Source organism: Daucus carota, chromosome 2 (assembly GCF_001625215.2).
Source record: "Daucus carota subsp. sativus chromosome 2, DH1 v3.0, whole genome shotgun sequence".
In the NCBI taxonomy this organism is placed as follows: Eukaryota; Viridiplantae; Streptophyta; class Magnoliopsida; order Apiales; family Apiaceae; genus Daucus; species Daucus carota.
In genome coordinates, this window is record NC_030382.2 from 26,854,360 (window position 1) to 26,872,921 (window position 18,562).

Here is an 18,562-nt window from a genome sequence, read left to right on the forward strand (position 1 = left end):
ACCCACTTATTAAGAGAGATATAGATTTTTTGAAGTAAGAGTTTGTAAGCTTTTGTCGTTCATTGCCATTATAGCCAACTTACGTTTTAGATTTATAGCACCCTCGAAATATTTATATATAACGATATATTACTTGAACTTGTTGGATTTGAATTTCGAAAATGAACTTGATTTTAATATTCTTCAAAACTAATATAATAATTTACTAATTGAACTTTATAATTATATTTCTAAAATTTTTAATAAATATGTGTGTTATGTATATATTCATAGTGCAATGCTGCAGAACTCCATATAAGAGGGTATGCTATACAGAACTCCATATAAGAGGGTATGCTATGGAGTGTTATCCATGTGTGTGTGTGTGTGTGTGTAATGGGTCATACTCCAATATAAACCAGTTTATCCCTACAAACTACAAACTGATGATTTATATACAGGAAAATAAATTTTTTTGTCACTAAACTATTTACCTTTTTAGAAACTTGCCACTAAACTAAACATATTTTCATTATAGGCACTAACGTTATATATTCATTCCATTTTAGCCATTGAGTTTACCACTTAACGGAAAATTCAAATTCAAATTCACATCTGATCATTAGTAGCCTTCATCCCCCGTCATCCAAGAAACTAACCGAGTAACCCATTTACATTATCGATTTTTCAATGGTGTGCCCATGAGCACATGCTAAGCACTCAAATTTATAAGTTTTACTCATTTCGATTGGCTCCTATTTCTTAATAATAGTGGACCGCCTTGCATGTACAACAACCAGACCAATCAAAATGACCCCAACATATAAAATTTAGTGCTTAGCATGTGCCCACGGGCACACACTAGACAAACCCTACATATATATACTCGAGCATATTTTTGTATACATCTTCAATCAACGCTACATCCTGATCTTTAATATCTCCGAGCTAATTCCAATCGTCAACAACACCGCATCACATTATCCCCAAACTCTATTCTCTTATTATTACTACCACTTCCAATATATAAATCATTAACTTTTCAAAATATAAATTATAAATTTTAATAGTACTTATCACCAAAATCTGAAGTAAAAATCACTAACTTATATAATAGACCGATTTATGTAATTAGATCAGCAATGTTGCTGACTAATTATTCACTAAATAAAATAACAATTGACATCAAAATTCATGACCACATATGAAGGAAACAATCCAAGTATAAAAGAGTAGTGGTTATTATGATAATGTCAAGATGGGATAAGGTATCATCGAAAAAATATTAGGGGAGGAGAGGGAAGGGTGGTTGAATGGGAGGAGAGGTTGTTATGGTGAAGAACGAGCAGTAGCAGAGATGACAAGAAAGGGAAGGTATGATGGAAAGTCGTCGGTGACGATAAGCAGCAGTGGAGCTGAGAAAGAGAAAGAGATAGGGATGAGATAATATATACAAACATATGTGTGTATATGTATAGGGCTGTAATTCGAGCCGAGTCGGGCGAATTTCGAGCCGAGCCTAATTCGAGCCAACTTTAATCGAGCCGAGCCGAGCCGGCTCGATTAACTAATCGAGCCTAAATCTTTGCCCGAACTCGACTCGGTTAATTTCACGAGTCGAGTCGAGCCGGCTCGTTTAGCTAAACGAGCCGGATTTAACGAGCCGAGCGAGCCAGCTCGTATAATTATACACTTAATCGAGCCCAAACCTCTACCCGAACTCGGCTCGTTTAATTTCACGAGTCGAGTCGAGCCGGCTCGTTTAATTAAACAAGCCGAAACCTTTACCCGAACTCGGCTCGTTTAACGAGTCGAGCCGAGCCCACTTAAACGAGTTCGAGCCAGGCGAGCTCGCGAGCCGCCCGACTCGAATTACAGCTCTATATATGTATATATAGTGAGAGAGAACTTGTTGGTGCAGTACTAGAGATAATAAGAAATATATGATGCATCTTTAGTTTGTACTCCTTTCGCCCCTCTCATTTTTTTACGGGTTTTTTTCATTGCTCGACACATATTTTAAGACTCTTATAAAACATAGTTACGTAAATTGTTTTATTGAAATTTTCTTTTTTGTGTATAAAAATTCGACGCTTGAATTTTTGTGTATAAAAATTCAAGCATCAAATTTTTATTCAAAAGAAAAAAAATGAAAAAATAACTTATAGAACAATGTTTTCTAAGAAAATTAAAATGTGTGTCGAACTCTCGTACTCGAAGATAAACTACCTAGGGGGACAGAGAGACTGAGGGAGTAATTTTTATTTTAAAGACTGTTTGTACCTTAGCACTTTCCTATATATAATTACTCAAATACAAACAAAACTAAAATGAAAATTAGAAACTAATTTAATCCCGTACACAAATCTAATCTAATCTAATCTAAAGACATCCTCTCAACCATCATTCAAAATTAAAATCCACCTACTGTCACATATCTCACGTAATCTCTTTCATTTTTAATTTGATTTTTTCCTATCAATGAGTTATTTTAAGATCTGACAATTAATTTACATATCATATATGTTATATTTCAGTAAAATTTATATATTTTAGAGTGATTGACACTTTGCATCACTTATGTTTTGACGCTTTTTCGATTTGGTCTCAAACAATTTTTTTTGGCAGTATGCACCCCAAAATTTGAAAAGCGCTTCGCTTTGCACCCTTTTGACCAATCTCCGTTAATTGACTGTTAAAGTTAACAGATTTCAGGTTTTCACTTTGCACCCCACAATTTTAATTTTTTTTCATGAGTGTTTTGAAATATATTTTTTCCAAAATTAGACACTTTTTTGGAACATCTTAATTTCTCTTGGGCTAGTTTTCTGTATACATTTAGTTTAATAATTGATCACATGATTATGTATATTCTTCCATTTGTTTGGGCACTAATATGTTCTATGCTGTTTTTAGTGGAACATGAAGTACTGGAGAGGGAGATTGAAAGGCTGCGGACCTTGTATCAATAGCAACCACACCAGCAGCCTCCTCCCAGCCATCAGCGTGCCAGAAGTCGGGATCTTGATTCTCAGTTTGCAAGCCTTTCCTTAAAACACAAGGACTCAAGTTCTGGTACTGATTCCGTTTCTGGTCCGTTGAACATCTAATCTCATATACATTGCTGGTGGTCGATTTGCTTGCCGAAGAACTTCTCTATGATGCTTTCATACCAATCACTGAAAGTCCAAAGTCATTTCTGTAGAGTTTGGCTTGAGAAAAGATCTTCCCAGGTGTATTCACCTGTTTTTACACCTTTCTGATTGGCCCTTATCATTTGGTTATTTATTCTACGTGGCCATCCTTGTTGATTTAGTAGCTCATATGCACCTGGTGATCCTGTTGGAAACTGTGACTCCGGCAGATAGCTCACCGGAGGTGAATACATGAAAGCTTCATCTGACTTTAAGCTCAGTCAAAACTCTGAGATTTTTTTTTTTTGTTTCAGTTCTTCTGCTGAGATTTCAAGGAACTTTTAGGGTGCTCAAAAAGTTACATGCGTTATATATTACACAGTTTGTCAAAAAAAGAAGGAAAGATTACATGCGTTGCTTGCAATTCTCTTGTGTACATTAGCAAGTGTGTCTCATCAGCAGAAGCAAGAGGCTTGAGAACAACAATGTCGTTAATACCAGCTGGCAATAGTGTCTAATTTTGAAAAAAAATATTTCAAAAGTGTCTAATTTTGAAAAAATATATTTCAAAATACTCATGAAAAAAAATTAAAATTGTGGGGTGCAAAGTGAAAATATGAAATCTGTTAACTTTAACGGTCAATTAACGGTGAGTGGTCAAAGGGGTGCAAAACGAAGCGCTTTTCAAACTTTAGGGTGCATACTGCCAAAAAAAATTGTTTGAGACCAAATCGAAAAAGCGCCTAAACATAAGGGGTGCAAAGTGTCAATCACTCTATATTTTATTTTAGTTTTTAATATTTATTTCAAGGAGGTGTCTATTCCTCTAGAAGACAAGAACCATGTATTTACTCGTTATGACATCTTTGGGATTATTACACTGCTCCGTGAATCACGAATCGGTCCGGGCTGGCAGTCTGTCAATTGTGTGTCTACTCATAACGCACTCACAAGTCACCTCTCTCTCTCTCTCTCTCTCTCAAATCACTCCGTCTCTCTCATGGATTCGAGCGACGAAGAGGGTGAAGAGTATCTCTTCAAAGTAGTGATAATAGGAGACTCAGCAGTGGGGAAATCAAATCTACTATCAAGGTACGCTCGAAATGAGTTCAATCTCCACTCAAAAGCTACCATAGGGGTCGAGTTCCAAACGCAGAGCATGGAGATTGAGGGCAAAGAAGTCAAAGCCCAGATTTGGGATACGGCTGGTCAAGAACGCTTTCGTGCTGTCACTTCTGCTTATTACCGTGGTGCTGTCGGTGCTCTCATTGTTTATGATATCAGTCGTCGAACCACTTTTGATAGTGTTACCAGATGGCTGCAGGAGCTTGATAGTAAGCCTCTTTGATCTATTTATTGTTATGTCAAATGGGTTTGTTTTTATGCTTTTTGGGTTTCGATTTATGTTATATTTTGTAATGTACTTGTGCTTTTAATTCGATTTATGTGATTTTTTAAGCCATTTCTTGTATATGATACCATAAATTCTTGTGTTCATTCTTATCATTTTCCTACTTTTTTATTACTTTCTGCTTGTTTTGCAGCAAATCTGCGGAAATTGTATACACTTAAGCATACTCTAAAAATGTTTTTATGGAAATAAATAAAAACTTGTGTTACAAGTACAACAAATCTAGAGTTTTCTATTCTTTGAAAGTTCTTGATCTTATTTATTCTTGAAGTTAAAGCTAAAATTTTGTTTACGAAGATTTCCAAGGGTGCTATTTATTCTTCGAATGTTGTATTTAATGATCCGTGGTTTTATGCAACCAAAGTGAGAAACTTTAAACTGAATTGAAGTGGGCAGCATTTTAGCTGTTGTCTTCATGACTGTTTTGTTTTATGTTTCATCATAAAATATAAAAGCTATTTATTAGTTGGAGTATCAAAAATCATTATTGGTAACCTATTTGTGTTATATTTTTTTTGTATGAGCTGAGTTATCATTATTGTTACTATTACATTACGTTGTGTTGCATTCCAACAATGTGTACACTGATATAGTACTCCAAACATGTGTTATAACTTGGCAATGTTCTTATCTACTATTACTCTTGTCACCAATATTGGTTTGTATTTATTGATGCAAGAAGGCAAGGCTAATGCGCTTCTACTAAAGATATGAAAGTCTATATTTGGACTTACAATTAGGACATCACTATTACGGATATAAGTTTATCACTGAATTAATAAGAAAATCTACCTCTGTGATAATCTTTTTCAAGCAGTTCTTGCAGCAAGTATCTTACAAATATAGCAGATTAATGATTATGTTGAACATGATAATTTCCTTATCCAGCTGTTGACATTGATCTTTAAATTGCCATTAGGAGAAGTACTTCTTCCTGTAAATAGTAGTATTATTGTTGACTGAGTTTTACTTTACCAACTTACTTCTACTTCAGTATCCTTAATATTTTAAGTGGTAACCATCCACTAGAAGGATCAGGGTGCTATAGATTACAATTAACAATCAGAATATTAGAACTTTTGCCCGGGTGAAGTCAAAAACCTTGGTTAGAGATGTAGTTTGCTGATTTGAAGGCAAGTGTGCTGTGGAGATAGCACCTTGGTCGAGCCTTTTTTTGCTCTTGAGGGTAACAAGAATCTAAAGTTCTTAACTTAAGAAGATCAAAATACATATGTTTGTTATACTCTTCCAAGAGATTATTGGGTGATTGCTCGAGTGGCATAATAGTATTTTAAAACATGCCTAGACTCTTAGGAGCCTCCTCCAGTCCTCATCCCAGTATCTTCATAAGTTTAGGGGACTATATGCGGACAATATATTACTTTGAGAGTAAGACTGATTGTGGTAACTCACGAGTTCATAACAAAATGTTACTCGACAGGCCTTTGGTCTAGCAAATATCAACCTGTGTGATATTTACCAATCTCTACTGTATGAATTAGGATAGGTTGCTTGATAAAATCAGCTGTTAAAAGAATGTGCAACTCTTAAATGAAACAACAATGTAAGATGAAGAACATGGTGTAGTTTATAACTGGAGGGATCTTTACTGTAAGAGTGTAGGTAGTGAGTGAAAGTCAAATATTAATGTAACAGGCAATTTGATTGCTGAATAGATGTAGATTTAATTTTTTTCCAAATGTAGATAAGGTAATTTTATAGGAATCGAGTGGTAATGGTAGAGGCGAAAGGGAAGGGGAGGCTCAGTTGATATCTCTAAAGAAATAAAAAAAGGAATATATATTAGTGAAACCCAGTGGACAGTATTTGGGTAACCGCTACAATTTAGAAGCAGGTAACTGTAGAATATTGACCACATTGTTGTGCTCTAAAATTGTGAATAGAACTTTGTGTATAATCTAAAGCAAAGAACGGATATTAATCTCTAGGGAAGTTGATAGCTTCAGGTGAGTTTGGATGGTGATAATAATGAGCACAATAGATTGCTTTGTTGCTCGTAAATCTGGCAATTGCTTTTAGTTTTCCAGATAATCTATGACACCATGCATAATTATTAAGGCAGAAATGTTAACGCTTTTGATGGCCCTTCTAGTAAAAGAAGAGTACATACATTGGATTCAGGAGCCATAGTTATTTCTACTCTTGTTTTTATAGCTAATATTAAGTAACTTATATCAAGTGGTGCTGCAGTCATATCTATGCTTGGTTGTATTCAGAATTTCTGGCCTTTGAAACTTGTTGTGAATAATCATTTGTGCAGCTCATTCTGAAACAACTGTGGCAAGGATGTTGATTGGAAACAAAAGTGATTTAGATAACATTAGGGATGTAAGTGTGGAAGAAGGTGTGAAGCTTGCAGAGGAGCAGGGACTCTTCTTTATGGAAACTTCAGCACTTGATGCCACCAATGTACAGAAGGCTTTTGAGATCGTTATCAGGGAAATCTATAGCAATGTCAGCCGCAAAGTCTTAAATTCTGATTCATACAAAGCGGAGTTGACCGTCAATAGAGTAAGCCTGGTAGACAATGGAGGTGACAGCAAAAAAAACACTTCCTGTTGTTCAAGATGAGCCATTTTCTGTTATTTTTGTTCTGCAGTTCAATTGTTTTGAGGTTTCTGAGCATATGATTTTTTTTTCCTATATATATTTTTTATTATTTATAATAACTGGGTACTTGACAGAATAACTTATAAATTATGGATCAACCACAAGTATTTCTTTGCCTGTAATTTAGTTTTTATTATATTTTTTGTCTAGCATAATACAATTATTAACATTGGCCTAAAATGTGACATGAAATCTAATCTTGTATAATATTGTGTTTTAGGGCAGGCTTAAAATTCCACTGCCCTAAAACACTCCGCTGCTTTTGAAGATTATAGTAAAACCAGTTGGCCGTTGCCAAGTGATTATATAAATAAATCAAATTGGCATATATATCTCCTCCGTACCTTCCATTTTGTTAATACGTTTTTTACATTATTTGAAAATTTCTTTTTCTGGATAAAATTTGAATACTAAATTTTATTTAGAAAAAAAACTAGGTTAACATAATTTATGAAACTATATTATTAGGCCTTAAACCACTACAGAAGCTAGCTAAGGGGTTGGATATGGTGGATACTATTATATTCGAATTAAAAACATAATATATAAATTAAAACTCAGTGTTTGAGCTTTGATTGCCTTGAGCACCGGATCATCCTCTTCTATTTGATATATGACAATCTTTAGATCATTAATTTTGTTTCTGCCTATACTATCTCCCAGTCTGATGAGTCCAGACCTTCTTGCTTCTTCAATAAAAACTAAGTGTTGAATACCTAAGATGGTTTGCAGCTTAGTACTATTATTCTGCATCTCAACTTCTAGATCATCATCTGATATGTACTTTGGAATTTACACACCATCAGGCTTCACTCAAAAAAATCTATTCTTGTCCATCATTGTCTTTCTAATAAACATTGTCCATTTCTGAGTAGCTTCATTCTTAACTTCCAGAATATAATGAATGTGCTTCAGCTCTTTCCATGTCTTGTCAAGAATATCAGCAACAGCTAGCTTGTATACACCTCCATTCTCCAGAAAGTAAGTCAGCTTCAGCTTGTCTTTATCACCATCAAATATCATATTTGAGCAGATTTAACCATGTCCAAGTGCTTTTGTGTAATCTCCTCATCATGTCTGTTTATCGGAGGATAGTGATCTCTGATGACCACATGTGGTCCTTTATAGACTCTTGCACTTTTTGAACCAAGGCCTTCCTTATTAACAGGTTGTCTTCCTGTGGATTAAGAGATCATGAAAATTTTCAAGGATGTATTCTCTCTTACAGGAGTTCGCTTTCTTGAATAGTAACTTTCTCTTCTGCTATGTTGTTAAAGAATCTAAGTCAACATGAGCATATTAAAGATTGTTGGAGCCTTGGCAACTTGAGTTGTATCAGAGGTTGTCCTGTTGAGATTTCCAGAGTTTATATCTTCTGATACTTGAGACTTTTGAATTTTGTTAACATGAGCAATGTCAGAGGTTAACTTCTTAGTGTTTGTTTTCTCAGTCCAGAGTCTTCTAGTCTCTTCCTCTTCTTTGTAACCTCAACCAACTCTTTTTTCAGTACAATCATATCATCAAAACTGTATTTAACATTCATAGTTGAGTCATCAATTGTTACCTGGCAATGAAGCACAACCTTGACTTCAAGTGTGAGTGGTTCATCAGTCTTTCCCTTCATTTATCCTTCCGAACAGCTTCAGAGTTTGTTTGAGATCTAGTCTTTGGGTTATTTATCTATGAGCTGTTAGTTTCTTTGATTACTATGCCCTTCTCCTTGGACCTAGGAGGCTTCTTGCTCTTATCAGAATTTGATTTGATTTTCTCAGCAGCAAGTCTCTCTTCCTCCTTTTTAGCTCCTTAATATCCATTTCAGGATTATCTCTTAGGAACAGTCTTTTGGCAATTTCCTCATTCAAGGCTTTGATCTTGGGATCTTTATAGTAGACTGTTGTATGTCTTCCTTTCAGCTTTAAGGTCTGCATGTACTTCCATGTATCATGACTAGCCTCCATGAACTAGTCAACTTGATTGTCATACTTTGCATTAGAGATGGATATTAGCTTCTCCTTTTCAGTTTCAATTGGAATCAGAATTTGATCACCAGAGTTTTTTATTCTTTTCTTTCCACCCTTATAGCTCCCTTGCTCATGACTGGTAAGCTTATAAGAAGCTTTACCATCAGACTTTATCAGCTTTCTATCTTTATCTCTCATGTTTGAGTTTCCTCCTTTATTGCCCCCATCTCCTAATTCATCATCTTTCTTCTACAAAGATTTCTGTTGTCAACATTTCTTTAGCAATCTTCTCCCCCTTCTTGGCATTATCATCACCAGCAAGGATGACGACTATCAGCTCCAGAGAATCTTGCATAGAGGTCAACTGACTCTTCATGTCCTCTTGGTTCTTCTCCAATTGAGCAACCTTTTCTACCAGGGGAATAGTGAGTTTTGATTTTTCTCTCCTCTGTATGGTTTCCATCTTGGAGAATTCCTCCTTGATTTGGTCCATCTCAAATTGAGCCTTCAATTGTTGATGTTTCAGGCTCTTCATGAAAGTGACAGAAGCCTTCATATGTGATAATATATCAGGATTAGAGACAAAAATTTTAGTTGTCTCCAAATGCTTGAATGTCGTAACTGACAGAAGTCGAAGTCATGCTCCTTCCATTTAAAGCCCATTTAACCACTTGACATGTTCATCATTCTTTTTGATAATCATTGCTCAAAAGTCCCTCCCTCCGGAGCATTATCAGATTTAGGATTTGGTTCAAAATATTTTAAACAGCTAGATACTACTTCATCATCAACATATGTAGTGGCTTCTTTGCCCAAATTTTAGTTGGTGCCTGACTATTTGAGTCACCTCTTCTTCATTGACAATAATATTATCTTTTTAAGGAGACACATCTAGAGTTAGTGTATGAGATGCCAGTTACTCCTCAACAATTTTTTCATGAGTAATATCAGCCCTGTCAATCTTATGAACTATGGCTTCAGAAGGAATATATAAGAACTGGATTGCGAATCTTTGTCTTTGCTCAACTTCCATAATAACCTTTACAAGGAAGTTAAAGTTTAAATTTTTTCTGTAGTATGTGTCTTCTCTGCAATCAGAGTGTTCTCTGCTACTAGAGGTTCAGCAATTAAGGGCTGGACCAATGGAACATCAGCTTTAAATGTAGAGAGGGGGATAAACAATCCCCTCAAGATCCATCTCCAAAATAGGCTCCTCAGTCTCATGAGCATCAGATTTGTCGGACCCCCATCGAGTAAACGAGTACGATCGGTGCGTTGGAGTTAGTCACAATGTTCCTTATACAATAGTTAATCTCTATAAATATATTGCGTCAACCAAAACACACAAACAAGATCACGCTAGTCACAAATATATAAAACTGAAAACCACGCTTTAAGATTGTTAGCCAATCTGTGAAAACAATAAATTAAATAAAAATTGTGTTCATGTGTGTATACGTAATAATAACATAAATTAGATGAGACAGAAAACAAACGATGTAAACAAATCCGAGTCCGGTGTAAATCTGTCTCCTTAACATGTATTCGCCCCCTCACCGTATGTCTTGAACGATCATTGATAAAATGGATTACAATGTCATTGCAGAAGAACGACACCACTAGCGAGCTAGAAATCGAGCAAGTAAATTATCACCAAAGGAGAGAAGACATATAAAAGATGGAACGGCTAGGTATTTTTGAGATAACTAACCCTAACAACCTTTAAGAATATATATAGGTGCAGGGAGACCAGCACACTACTCTTTTCCATAATTAAATATCATTAATAAGGGAATTCGTGTAAAACTTACAAGCTATTCTATTTCATAAATTATGAGAAATAGAATCAGATTAAAACGTGCAAGTTATTCTATTTCATAAATATCATGAAACGGAATCACACTAATTTTTATCAAGATATACACCATATCAATTAATATGAAACAAAATAATATTAGTTTATGCCATAATATTTGAACCCAATCCCAATGAAAAAAAAATAGTTTCCGCCGTTAAGGAGTATCTTTGAATCATCTTATCTCACACTTCCCTTATCATAATGCTCTAAACATGTGACTTGCCAACAGGGGACCTATACCCACTTTTTCCAACAATAAACCCCTTATATCATATAACATAAGCGAAGTGCCAAGTTGTCGATTGAAATATGTAGCAGAGCACTAACACATCCTCCATAATATGCTAATAACCAACTAAAATGCCAAGTGGCCCAAGTCGGTCGTATGAACATTGCAACCGCTGTCATATATGTTCAGTGACAATAATGTTTAACTTAGAAAACCTTACCTCTACAACTTATTTCTTAGTATAGGCAGGACAGCATCACACGCTCGCAGCAGGAAGGAGATGAAGATTGAAAGTATATTATGCACCTCCGTCATAGATTCCCCATAAAGCCGAGATGAATAACAGAAGCACAAAATATCCACGACCTGGAAGGATGTTACAAGAAGCTAAATGTTTAAACAACTTCCACGTAAAATTATTTATCTATACACCTCCAACTGGCCAACTTTTACAGATTCTACTTAAATCACTAATACATATTAAATTTGGCATCGACTTCTATCACCGGCCATATACTATAAACGAGCAAAGAAAACTACATCCTTTATGATTGTATTAAAGCATACAACAAGGCCTTAGTAAAGTTACCTTCCCTCCTACAAACTACATAGTAAATCTTCCTTTTGAGCTCAGAAAAATCCTTATAGGATGTGGTTAATGGTTATGCATAATCAGCAATAAATGTTTCATCGTCATCATCAGCTTTCACATCCATTGAATACAGTGTATTCGTCCATTCCTTTAAACCGTTATGCTGATCCTTTTTCCACATCACTTCTAGATTGTTAACAGTTTGCTTGGGAACTCCCCTTTTCACAAGAACAATTCCTAGTGATCTTAATGTAGAAGCATCAGGTTGCACACCAGATTCCAACATTTCCCTAAAAGTTTTCATTGCTTCCTTGAATCTCCCATCTGATGCATACAACCCAAGAACATGATTATAACTCAACAAAGAAGTCAAAACCCCTAATTCTTTCATCTTCTCTGCTACCTGTATGGCATCCTCTATTCTTTCAAGTTTTTTGTACATGCACAATATCATAGCATATGAGAACTCATTTGCTTTCCCCTTTACCCTCAAGTTTTCAAAAATTTCTTCTGCTTGTTCAACCATATATCGTTCGCTGTACAGATCGATCATACAGTTTGACGGATAGACATCAGCACCCATGTCTGATGACAGAAGCATACGGTATGCTTCTTCTGCCTCTTTCAGGCAACCAACTTTTGTGTAGAGCTTCATTAAGGAATTACATATAACATCATTCATGGGCAAGCCCATTTCTCTCATTGCATTTACATAACCTAAAGCCTCATTGACATTTCCAACATCAGCAAAAGCATTTATCAATACACCATAAACAATAACATCAGGATGGACGTTCGAAGCGATCATCTCTCTGAATACACCGACAGCCTCTTCCAGTTGATTTAATCTAATATAGCTTGAAATAACTGCACAATAAGGGATGCAATCATTGACCACTACGGCCTCCTGCATCTTCCGCAAATAGGATTTTGCTATGTGTGGCAGTTCTGCATTAGCTAACATCTGAATAAGAGAATTATAGCTAATCTTATCTGGAACTACACCATGTTGTCCCTCCATACTATCAATTAAGTGGCATGCTTCATCATATCTCTTGTTGAGACCATATGCCTTGATCATCACGTTGAACTCAAGTACAGTAGGATTACTCTTCTCAAGACAACATCTGAAAACTTTCTCGGCTTCCAGAACATGACCCCGCTCCCCAAAAGCATCAATATTCGCCGAGTAGCACTCCGAAGTCATATACCCCTGAACATGAAACCTGTGGAACCATGCCCATGACTTGTTAAGCATATTAGCTTCTATGTACATTCTGGTTAGTGCAGACTGCGTATACTCATCAATCTCGAAACCCTTGTCATCCATTTCGGAAACTAGTTCTTCTGCTTCACCAATCATATGCCTTATTGAGAATGCATATAAGAGAGTGCGGTAACTTACAAGGTCTGGCTCTAGGGAAGCATCCTTCATTTTCCTGTAGTAGTCAGCTGCTAATTCAATATTATCATGCCTGGTATGGAGGGATATAAGAATATTAAAAGTCCTGGTATCAGGTAGGCATCCAAGCTGATCCATCATCTGCAGTAAAGAAGCCACTTCTTCTAATTTGCCATGGTTACCGAACATGTGAATCATTGTATTAAAAGTCACTGTGGTCGGGGCAATCCCTTCTCGAAGCATCCATGCAAAAGTCTGGGATGCCTCTTTAAGTTGTCCAGACTTCCCGTAGGTATCTATCAGTGTGTTATATGTATAAGAGCTTAGACAAATATGAGCTTGAGATTCACCATCAACAGCACCATTTGTTGCCAAACTAGGTGCTCGCTTCTCTTCATAAAATTTATCTGCTGACCACTTCTTGAAGAAATTTTCAGCTTTCCGAAACTCCCCAGCCTTCTTATACATTTGAACCACAACTCCCATAGTTACCTCGTCCGGTTCCATTCCTTGTTTTTGCATTAAAACAAACCAATTTAGTGCCTTCTCCCTATGTCCACCCTTGGTATAAACATCAATCAAGGTCCCATAAGTCGAATTTATCGGAGTAATACCTCTTGTCCCCATCTCATCCCACAACCTCTCAACCTCATCCCAAATCCCTGCTCTCCCAAGACTCCTAAGCATTATATTATAATGAATTACATTCACCTCATAACAACCCCTCATCTTAAACCACTCGAAAATCTCCAAAGCTCGTTTCCAGTGCGTCTGCTCCTTCAAAATTATAGTCCTCTCCTTTTTATTCAAAGTCTCTTTCCATGGCCTCAACGCTTCATCCAAATCCTTAACTCTTTCCAAAGCCTCCAACATAGGGACAATGCGACCCCCATAACGTGCCCATTTGGCGTGCACTCTCTCCCTGTCCCTAAATTTACCATTACACTCCCTTATTTTGTCCATTTCACCAATGCTTTCCTTATTTCTCTCAGACTTTTTCACAAACACATGGTGGGCACTGCTTGCGCCATCACCTTCTACAGTTTTTCCAATACTTCTGCTGCTTGTTTTACCAACCCCGTCTGAATTTTCAACAATTAGGTGTTGTTTCTTGATGGGTTGGTGCTGAAATGTGCTAACTTGGGGAGAAATGGAAATTGGAACACTGGTAATTGGAGCTTGTCCAGGACATAGTTTGTGGAAGGAACTTGTATCTATGTTCTGAAGCTTAACAAACATTTTCTTGTCTACTCAGTTTTCAACTAATGAACAAATAACTATAACGGAAATGAGGATTTAAAGGTTAACTGAGGAAATAAAGTTGACTTGATAGTTGATACTCTGCTGGGGAGCCCAGAAACTTTGCAAATTTTCAAATGAAAGTTTTTTTTTTTTTTTTTTGGCTAAATAAATGAAAGATTTTCTATCCCAACCCAAAATTATCCAAGCGGCCCGCCAAATCATTCCCAACTGGAAGGGGAAGTAAAAAATTCGAAATTGACTTCGACTCAGATTCAAAAAAAATAAAATTCTGAATGGAAAATTATTCAACTCCGATTTAAAAAATGTAATCAGAACCTTAAAATATTTAATTAGAATTTTAAGTTATGATATAAAATTGGTTAGTATTCGATTGAGATTTTAAATGATATTTAATTGGGATTTTTAAAATTCATTACAGAAGAAATTAACTAGAAATAAATTAACAAATATATGCTTTTTCTTATTGAAAACATTTATATTTATATAAGCGATAAATATATTAAATAAACCGTAAATTTAATTGTAGTAACAGCAGAAATCGAAGTAGGAACAAATTTGAAGTGGGGGAAATATGAGAATAATGTTTTCTTCTTTTTTACGTTCACGACTCTGCACAATTAAAATAAGTACATTAATAACTTAAGTATTCAGAAAGGATCATATTAAAAATCATCATCTCAAAAAGTAGATTAGATAACTATCATTCTTTCTCAAAAATAAACATTAATTGCTATGTTGTCTTACTTGGGAGGAATTATCAATAGTTGCAAGGGAGCTGTTGCACAAGTTTGAGTACTAGGAAACAATATAGCTCATCACATGACGAGATACAATTATAATATTGCCGATTGTATTTAGAGGATGGGCACTACACATTCGGAGTTCATCAATAATTTTTTTATGAATGATTTGATTAATGAATGAAATTAATTTCTTCTTGAAAAAAATTGAAAAATAATAACTATCTCAAGCACAAGTTCAGGATATATTCATGAATGTAATCTTATTGTCAATATTTAAATATAAATAAATAAATTTTATTACGAATTTTCTATGGTGTGCCCAAAGGCACACAATAATCACTAACTTTGATATTAATACTCCCTCTGTCCCAGTTTATTAGTCGCTCTTTCATTTTACACACATATTAAGAAGTATATCTACTCCACCTATTTTGTTATTAATTCACCCTTGTTTTCATATTTTGACCTAGATATCATCACCTATGCATAACTACTCTCATATGTATTAAATACACTGGAATAAAAAAAAGTCTCTTTCTTTTCTTTTTTCTTCCGTCCTTTCAAGTTTTAATCTGCTTACATGTTTTGTGCTGTACAAAAAATTTCATTCCCTCCAAAATTTTCAATTTGAGTTAAATTTTGTTTGTTTGAATTTTTTCAAGTTTTAGATTTCCCTCCAATATAGACTATATATACATAAAGAGAATCACCAAACATTTTCAACATTAGTAGAGAGTTTTATGATACGTAAAAAATGAATGTTAGATATAGGTTTGATTTGAATGTTTCTCTTAATCTTCAAGAAACTTCATCAAATGTAACAGGTAAAGTCTCTTCTATCTTTTTGTATTAGGGTTTTCACCTATTGTTTATACTCATAATTCACAAACTATATTATGTTTGCAAGGTGAAGTTTTGCATGGAGAAAATATATTTCAGGAAGAAGAAACAAGTGATAGAGCAGCCCTCGTCACAAATGCAAGACATAACCCTTTTGATTTTGATTTAAACAACCCTCCAGGTTTTGACTTAAATGAAGCTCCTTCTCCAGAGCCTCCTACACCTCCTCATATACAAGGTAGAATTTTTATTTTTAATTTACAAAGTGCACTTTTTTTTGGCAAGAATGAATTTAGACCAAGTTAATAAAGATTAATTTTGTTGTATTAGATTTTGTTTTATAAGAGTTAATATTTTAATGTTGAGTTACTATTTTTAATTTTTTTAATATTATGAATCAAGTGTATGTTAATATATCTCTAATGTTAGAATTTAATTTTTTATAAAAAAAATAAGTTGCAAATGTGATTTTTCAATGGAGTAAGGTAGAAAGTTAATTTATTTTATTGTATTACAACTATTAAATAATAACATTATTTTATTTATAATTTTTCTTGTTAATTTTATATATTTCTATGTTAGTAAATTAATAGTGATTATTTATAATTTTTTTCTTGTTAATTTTGTATATTTTTATGTTAGTATATTAATAGCCATTATTTATTCTTGTTAATAGTGTTTAATTTCTTTTTCATTTGATTTATAAACAAATTTATTTTGCAGGTGATGTAACTAGTGGTCCAGAGGGAGTGGCCGTCACCAGAACCAAAACAAAACATTTGTCCAATGATCAACGTACTGCTATATATATGGCTCTGTTAAGAAAAAGTGCGAATGGAAAATTATAGCGAGGCACAACAAAAGCAGTTGCAAATGAGTTCTCTGTGACAATGCGTACGGTTCAAAGAATTTGGAAACGGGCCAGGGAGACTTCTATCAACGGGATGGTTGATGTGTCACATCTTAAAGCAAAAAATTGTGGTCGTAAAAGAGTACAAGTTGATCTTGAGCAACTTAAAACTGTTCCTTTGTCTAAGCGGACAACCATCCGTTCCACTGCATATGCCATCAAAGTCTCCAAATCAACACTGCACAGGTGCTTCAAAGATGGGAAAATAAGGAGAAACTCTAATTCTATCAAGCCACTGTTGACAAACAAGAACAAGAAAAATCGGGTTGAGTTTTGTTTGTCAATGTTGGATGCAAACAGTTTTCCAAACAATCCTCGCTTTGTCAATATGGAGAATATGATACATATTGATGAGAAGTGGTTTTATCTGACAAAAAAAAAGGGAGACTTACTACCTTTTTACTGATGAAGAGGAGCCTTACCGAACATGTAAAAGTAAAAACTTTGTCATGAAAGTCATGTTTTTGGCTGCGGTAGCGAGACCACGGTTTGACATACATGGAAAAGAAATTTTTTCAGGTAAAATCGGAATATATCCTTTTGTTACTAGAGAGCCAGCCAGGAGGAGTAGCGTTAATAGAGCTGCAGGTACTCTTGAAACAAAAGCCATGACTTCAGTTGGAAGGGACATAATAAGATCATATATGATCGACAAAGTTCTACCGGATATCCGAGCAAAATGGCCAGATGGAAATAGGGTGACAATATACATTCAACAAGACAATGCACGGACACATCTTGATCCAAATGATGCACAGTTCTGTCAAGCGGCCTCACAGTATGGGTTTGATATTCGTTTGATGTGTCAACCATCAAACTCTCCTGATCTAAACATCTTAGACCTTGGGTTTTTTAATGCCATTCAATCATTGCTATATAAGGAGAGTCCAAAAACCATTGATGAGCTTATTGATGCAGTTGAAAGATCATATCAGGCATATCCTCCAAGAATTTTGAACAGAATATTTTGCACCTTACAGACATGCATGATAAAAATTCTGAAAGGTCGAGGTTTTAACAAGTATAGCATACCTCATATTAAGAAAAACATTTTGGAGAGACAAGGCAGGCTTCCTAAACAGATGAGATGTGACGCTCAACTCATTCAAAGTGTAATTCTCTGGTTAAGCTCAAGTAGTTAAATTTGACAAGAAAATTGTAATTTTTAAGTTTTTCTATTGATATAATATTACAATTAAAGAAAAATTATTTTTAGTGCAGATTCATATTTTGACAACTAAGTTTTAAGTCCTTAAAAAATTAAAAAACTTTTTTTCTAATGTCCCGTAAGAAATTGTTTTTGAGCTATATTTTTTAATACAAAATTACTCCAAAAGTGAAAGTATATAAAATCACAAAATATCCAATCACAAATTTTTGGTTGTTTTTGATAGTTCTATAATTATACAATTAATTCAAAATCATAAAATATTGTAAATAGATTTATTTTAATAAAATTAAGATTATCAAATCACAAGTATTTGTTTTTTTTTTCCGTTTGTAATACTTCTCTATAATAATAATCAAAATCATAAAATATTGTTAATAAATTGATGTTAAAATTTTGATATTTAACAACTAACTTTTGAGTATTTTTTAACTTTAGCAA

The 18,562-nt window shown here is 34.7% G+C and overlaps 3 protein-coding genes across 3 annotated transcripts; 2 read left to right on the forward strand and 1 right to left on the reverse strand.

Annotated features, from left to right (window-relative positions):
- Positions 1 to 3,968: 3,968 nt before the first annotated feature.
- Positions 3,969 to 7,277, forward strand: LOC108210196 (ras-related protein RABA5c). The gene is made up of 2 exons (XM_017381485.2): positions 3,969 to 4,447; positions 6,806 to 7,277. Exons 1-2 carry the CDS (start codon positions 4,114 to 4,116, stop codon positions 7,114 to 7,116), a joined length of 645 nt encoding a protein of 214 aa, XP_017236974.1. The 5' UTR covers positions 3,969 to 4,113; the 3' UTR covers positions 7,117 to 7,277.
- A 4,213-nt stretch (positions 7,278 to 11,490) lies between these two features.
- Positions 11,491 to 14,604, reverse strand: LOC108206405 (pentatricopeptide repeat-containing protein At3g23020). Its single transcript, XM_017376695.2, has one exon. The coding sequence runs from the start codon at positions 14,434 to 14,436 to the stop codon at positions 11,866 to 11,868; it is 2,571 nt and encodes an 856-aa protein (XP_017232184.1). The 5' UTR covers positions 14,437 to 14,604; the 3' UTR covers positions 11,491 to 11,865.
- Positions 14,605 to 15,957: 1,353 nt separating this feature from the next.
- Positions 15,958 to 18,095, forward strand: LOC108207264 (uncharacterized). The gene is made up of 5 exons (XM_017377724.2): positions 15,958 to 16,027; positions 16,111 to 16,281; positions 16,767 to 16,771; positions 16,892 to 17,139; positions 17,336 to 18,095. Exons 1-5 carry the CDS (start codon positions 15,958 to 15,960, stop codon positions 18,093 to 18,095), a joined length of 1,254 nt encoding a protein of 417 aa, XP_017233213.2.
- Positions 18,096 to 18,562: the final 467 nt, after the last annotated feature.